Source organism: Nematolebias whitei, chromosome 16, assembly GCF_014905685.2.
Source record: "Nematolebias whitei isolate Nwh7 chromosome 16, NemWhi1, whole genome shotgun sequence".
In the NCBI taxonomy this organism is placed as follows: domain Eukaryota; kingdom Metazoa; phylum Chordata; class Actinopteri; order Cyprinodontiformes; family Rivulidae; genus Nematolebias; species Nematolebias whitei.
In genome coordinates this window covers 36,199,286-36,205,851 of record NC_056513.1, presented here as the reverse complement: position 1 = coordinate 36,205,851, position 6,566 = coordinate 36,199,286, and the positions used below count along the sequence as shown (strand labels likewise).

General features: G+C 43.0%; 1 protein-coding gene across 1 annotated transcript in view; it reads right to left on the bottom strand.

Moving 5' to 3' along the window:
- Window positions 1-6,247, bottom strand: part of pkn1a (protein kinase N1a) — a 108,213-nt gene extending 101,966 nt beyond the window's left edge. The window contains exon 1 of the mRNA XM_037689974.1: window positions 6,206-6,247. Within this exon, the coding sequence (XP_037545902.1) occupies window positions 6,206-6,226 (21 nt within the window). The 5' untranslated portion in view covers window positions 6,227-6,247. The remainder of the gene's footprint in view (window positions 1-6,205) is intronic.
- Between the last annotated feature and the right edge of the window lie 319 nt (window positions 6,248-6,566).

Genomic DNA, 6,566 nt, shown 5'->3' with positions numbered 1-6,566 from the left:
GGATGGATGGATGGATGGATGGATGGATGGATGGATGGATGGATGGAGATTTAAATCATTAAAATGAGTCAAATTCAGAATATTATTTTGAGACCAAAGTCAAAATGCTGAGAAAAACGTCCACGTTTAAAGACTGACCGAGGAAATGAACCCTACAGTTGAACCCACCAGTTTTTGTTCTGCCTTTTATTTATAGTAGTCGAGGATTACAGGTGCACTTTTACTGGATAAACTGATTCGACCACAGCAGTTACACTCAAAGAACGTCCTTCCATCCTTTATACAAATGATGTTTTCGATTGTCCAATCTCAGCGTGACTTGTTTCAGCCTAAACCCGACTTTGTTCCACACGGTCTCTTCAGTTTTCCATTTAACTGAGTGCTGCCTCAATGTGGGCGAGTTATCATAGCGTGGCTGCCCGAAACTTACCATCAACGGTAAGAAAAAAGTCACAAAACACATCCTTCTCTGTGACGGTTTCTATAAAAGCTCTATAAAACGGTTACAGTGACGGTTTCTATAAAACCTAATCAAAGTTACCAGTCAGAACTGCTGGTCAAAGTTCATAAATCTGAGTCCATTTGGCTCCATCTAGATTTTGTCATCAGCCAAAAAACACAGAAACGTCTGCACCTGTAGTATTAAAAATGGTGGGTTGAATTCTTCTGAAGGAGATGCTGTCATGATTGACGTTACAGTCTGCGGACGCCAAATCTTCAGCTCGACTTGGCTCACTGAGAACCTCCACCAAATAGGTTCTAGGAACCGAGCTGGAAGTGTCTCACCTAATGGAAAGACTTTGAACCAGCACCAGGTCAACCCGAGTCAAACCCTTTGAAAAAAGCTGTTAGTCTCAAACACACTAAATATTGCTCTCTAAATACTCACTAAAGTTGTAAAATTAGGTGTTCTCCAGTAAAACTCAAACTACAAAGTGCCATTTAAAGAGGTCGTGAACTGCTCCAGGTGAATTTACAAACTAAAACCTCTTGTGAAGTATAAAGTCATGTGGCTACTGTAGGTCTTTGTGCCAAAGATAGTTTGTGTTTGAGTCCCTTTTAAACTCGGAATAACTGAATGTTTTGAACCACTATATTCTCACAGCAGTTCAACTTTAATCTCAAAACTCCAAAACAAAAACAACCTTCATCCTGTTTTTGTTTCCTGCGCGGGCCTGATACACTGCCATACCTTGATTTACGCGCTGAGCTCTCAATCTTAAGGCAAACTGAAGTTAATGGCCTCAGCTTGGCAAACTATTTCCACCTCGGCTGTTTACCATCTGGGAGTTCTGACAAAGAGCAAGAGCACGTTTACAGCAAGACATCAAAGCCAGAAATGAGGCGAAGCAGTCGTATAACAGAGCTAAAGCTGGGAAAATAACCAGACCTGTTTTATTGTCACACAGCTTTAATTTGTAGCTTCATGAAGCAAACTAAAGAGGAAAATGCTCCACTATTTTAAATGAACTGTTTCTAAATGGCTCAGTTTTACAAATTAAAAAACAGCCCCAAACAAGAAAACAAAAAAATATTTGTTTAAGTCTTGAGGAAAGAGAGGGACAACGTGAAAGACGAGACAGCCTGCACACCAGCTGACCAGCAGTGAGCATCATTACTACTCTGCATTTTCACACGTTTCTCGTTCTTCAGACTGTTTCTGATCAGGCTGCTGGCTGGACTCCCGTTCTGCCAGCCGGTAACGATCGGCTCAGTGCTGCTAAACTACGAACAGGAACAGAAGATTGCACAGAAAACTATTAGCTTGCAACATCTGCGCATCAGCCCATTCACATGTTTCTGATGACGCAACTTTGGACATGCATGGCACTTTACGCACAAAACACACCGAGACAAACGTCACACGGGGTCAAACTCTAGTCATATGCATGCGCTCTGTTTGACGAGAGCCTGTCAACGTGCACTTAATGGCTTCATCTGAGGCGACCATGGAGCAACAGAGTATTTATCAACAATTTAGGAAGCTATGGCTGACAGACGGGCTCTTTCCCACCAAGCACCAGTGTCGTGCCCGTCTTTATTTAAACTTTCGATACTCCATGGGATCTGCAAGTGACCCTCAGACCAGATTTAATTCACACATGCTTGTGTTTCTATCCTCTTTAGGATATTGTATTGACTTGCATTTCTTTCTGTAAGCTCACCTGGACCCTGAAGGCCTCATTATACCATACCACTTTATTTATAGAGCACTTAAAACAGCGACAAGGCCAACCAAAGTGCTGTACAGACAGAACAACAGGTAACACACAAAGCAAAATACAAAATGAGGTAAATCAGAATATAGACAAAAAAACGATGAAGATAATGACGACAAACCAGTGTGGAGCATACAGGATCAAAACACAGATCATCTGGTGTTGAAAGCTATTGAATAGTAGTGAGTTTTTAAACAGGACTTGAAAACCGAGAGGGAGGGGGCCTGTCTGACAAGCAGAGGTAACTCGTTCCAAAGTCTTGGTCCTGCTACAGGGAAGGCCCTGTCACCTCTGCGCTTAAGACGAGATCTTGGAACTGTGAGGAGCAACTGGTTCGCTGACCTCAGGGAACGCGGTGGGACATACGGTTGTAACAGATCAGAGAGATGGGGGGGGGGGATGAAACTGTTCAGTGATTTGTAGACATACATGAGTATTTTGAACTGGATTCGAAAGTGAACCGGTAACCAGTGCAGTGAGGCCAAAACTGGTGTAATGTGCTTTCTTTTGCCTGTACTGGTTAAAAATCGGGCTGCTGCATTCTGGACCAGTTGTAGTCGTGCAGTGGAGGTCTGACTGATACCAAACAGGAGCGAATTGCAGTAATCAAGCCTAGATGTAATGAATGCATGTTTTACTGTCTCCAGGTTATTTTTGGACAATATGGGCTTCAGTTTAGACAGCCACCTCAGTTGGAAGAAACATGATTTAACAGCTCCTGGTCCAATATGAACCATCAGTACACACCTTTTTAACCAGCACATGGTTGAAATGTTGCTGACTATATATAATTTTCTGCAGTAACAAGCAAAGTTATACTTAACAAGATGTAAGACATCGGAGCTCGTTGACGTGATTGTGACACACTCAGGTTTATACTCGATGAGAAACTGCGAGGAAGAAGTCCTGTTAAGCTCCTCCCGCTGCAGCGCACGTCACACGACAACAAAAACAACACACAGCAACGTTGGCAGAGAAGACGTATATTCTCAGTTGATGATGGAGGAGATGAAGGAGGAAGAGCCGGTGTTTCTATTAAATGAGGAAAAGCGCTATTTTGTAAATAGACCGCAACGGTTTCCAGCGCACGGTACAGGAGCGGGCACTCCCTCCCAGTCAGCACAGAGGGACTTTGTCTTTCTTACAAACTCTGCCAGAAATAAGAGAAACATACACGGCTGGGGTCCATGCACAAGACGGGGTGCGAGAAGAAAAAGATGCAATTTTTGTCACGCAACCACGTCAACGAGACAACCATTCATGGAGTGTAAACCAGGCCTAAATGTTACCAGTACATACCCAAAGCTACCTAAAACTAACCAATGATTACGTTCCACCTTTTCAGGACCAGGCTTTGGTCCACATAAAGACTATCCGTATGGACGAGGTCATGACTGGACCAGGAACTTCTAACTAGGTAACAAAAAACACGAGCACAGAGTCCACAAAGCAAATGGTTGGTTGTTACAGCCAGATTATTCTACTTTCTTTTAACAGACAAAAGTAAAAACTTTCCTGGGGGGTGCAGGAATGTTACTCTGAGTGCTAACACACTACAGTCCAGTGGTGTAGTCTATGTGATACACACATATACCGAGTATACCCACTAGAAAAGCTAGGGAATTTCAGTATACCCACTTAAACGTGCCCAATGACACGGGCCCATGTCATGTATCATGCTACATGACATGGGCTCGTGTCATCATTAGGGGCGGCTGTGGCTGAGTGGTTAGAGCAGTCGTCCTCCAATGCGAGAGTTGGAGGTTCGAATCCACCAGCAGTCACATGGCGAAGTGTCCCTGGGCAAGACACTGAACCCCTCATAGACTCTGATGTGTGTCCCATCAGTGTATGAATGTGATAAAGCTCTGATTAGTCTCTTTAGAATGATTTGTTCAATTAGCTTTGTAGAGATCTAGTATAGAGCTGTATGAATGGGTAAATGAGGACACGGATTGTCGTGTAAAGTGCTTTGAGTATCTTGAAATAAGATAGAAAGGCGCTGTATAAGTACAGTCCATTTACCATTTATAACACATTTGGAACATTTTATAGACACACTGAGTTGGTTCAACCTGTTTTTTGTTTATTTTATTAATACTTCTGTACTTAATACTTGAACATGGTTTGCTTTGATACTGTTTTATAAATTCTATTACATTTTTAATATGGGAGCAGCACGGTGGCGCAACTGGTAGAGCTGCTGCCTCTCAGCGAGCAGGTCCTTGGTTCAAACCCCGGTCCAGGGGCCTTTCTGGGTGGAGTTTGCATGTTCTCTCTGTGCATGCGTGGGTTTTCTCCAGGTGCTCCAGTTTCCTCCCACAGACCAAAAACATGCATGTTAGGCTGATTGGTAACCCTAAATGGTCCCTAAATGGTGAGTGAGAGAGTGAATGGTTGTTTGTCTCGTTTGTCTCTATGTGGCCCTGTGATGGACTTGCGACCCATCCAGGGTGTACTCCGCCCCTCGCACAGTGATTGCTGGACATGGGCACCGGCGACCCCCGTGACCCAAAATGGAATAAGCGGGTAAAGAAAATGGATGGATGGATGGATGGATGTTTTTTAATATGAAGCCAACTGTTGTACAAAGTTTGTTGTACATTTGTTTAAATATAAGCATCAGAGAAATTTGGAAATGTTTAATATCCTTAAAAATCAAAATAAATTAACCATAACATTGTATTAACCGGTGTACTTTGGTTTCTAAGCACAGTATACCCATTACAAAAATGTACACTATACCACTGCTACAATCTTAGTTCCAATCACTGAATTTGTTATTTCCCTGAATGAGCAATCTCATGATAAGAGAACAGCCAGGCCGCCATAGGGCAACGTGCTTTGATCAAAAACTGGGAAATTACCCACAATTCCATTTGTCGTCTATTCACAAATAGTAAACTGAATAAAATACACATTCTTGATCCCAACGGTACGTTAGTTTGTCAGTTTATCGCTTACTTAAGATAGCTGACGTAAAGTTTTTAACTTTACAAACAAAAGCTGATGGATTTTCCAGAAGGTGCACAAAGACCTAATAACAGACTGGGAATGGTTCCTGGTCCAATATGAACCATCAGTTTTAACCAGCACACGGTTGAAATGTTGCTGACTATATATAATTTTCTGCAGTAACAAACTCAGTCTTTAGATTGAATAAAAGTTTATTACTATTTAGTTGTTAAAACCCGACACTTGCTGAAAGCTTCATAGTAATCTCTAATAATCTGCCAAATTAGGCCATTTTTGATGCCATCTTGTTCAATGAACATTCAGAACTTGATCCCAGAATTTAAAACTTTAACTTTTCTGTTGGGGATGATTTGAAAGTTGAAATAAGTGTTTAATGTAAACTTTTTCTGAACATTTTGTAGGCATGACATGCACAGTTTACAGTTTATGACTAATCAATTAATGAATTGATTGATCAAATGGGAGGGCATTTATCTAAATACACAAATCCTCAAAGAAACAGGTGATGTGGGTCGGCTGTGGCTGAGTGGTTAGAGCAGTCGTCCTCCAATGCGAGAGTTGGGGGTTCGAATCCACCAGCAGTCACATGCCGAAGTGTCCCTGGGCAAGACACTGAACCCCTCATAGCCTCTGATGTGTGTCCCATCAGTGTATGAATGTGATCTAAAGCTTTGATTAGTCTCTTTAGAATGATTTGTTCAATTAGCTTTGTAGAGATCTAGTATAGAGCTGTAAGAATGGGTCAGTGAGGCACAGATTGTAGTGTAAAGAGCTTTGAGTGTCTTGAAATAAGATAGAAAGGTGCTATATAAGTACAGTCCATTTACCATGTCCTCCCAGGAAGAGGGACAGAAAACATTTAGCTGAGTTTTGTGTTTTAATAATTTAGCTGTATTTGTGCAGACAACTCCTACAAGATAATATTACAGATTAAAAGTTTAAAGCCTGAAGGCGCTGCCTGTCAAACTCAAGGTCACCATGATGGACGCAGGACATCCGAGTGGACTTACCTGGACGGAGTCGTTGGACATGGCTGGTCCCCGTCAGTCCACAGGCTGACACGCTGTCCCCTTTGAGAAAAGACGGTTGAAGTTTGTCCCGGGACTTGTGGACCAGTTCTGTTCACACAAAGAGGGACACCAGTCGGGAGGTAGTCCGCATCGTTGGCTCGCCTGGCCGCGCCTGAACTGAGCCTGGCGCGGGTCGAACCCGGTCCGTGTCGGTGTAAAACGCGCGAGTCCTCCGGGTTTAAAGGGAGAGCTCCGGGCTCATTGTTCTCTGTGAGCAGCGAGCGAACCGGCAGAACCCGAACCAGCAGCCTCCTCCTGCTGTGCGCGCACAATAAAGGAAGATGCCCTTCCTCCTCTTCGT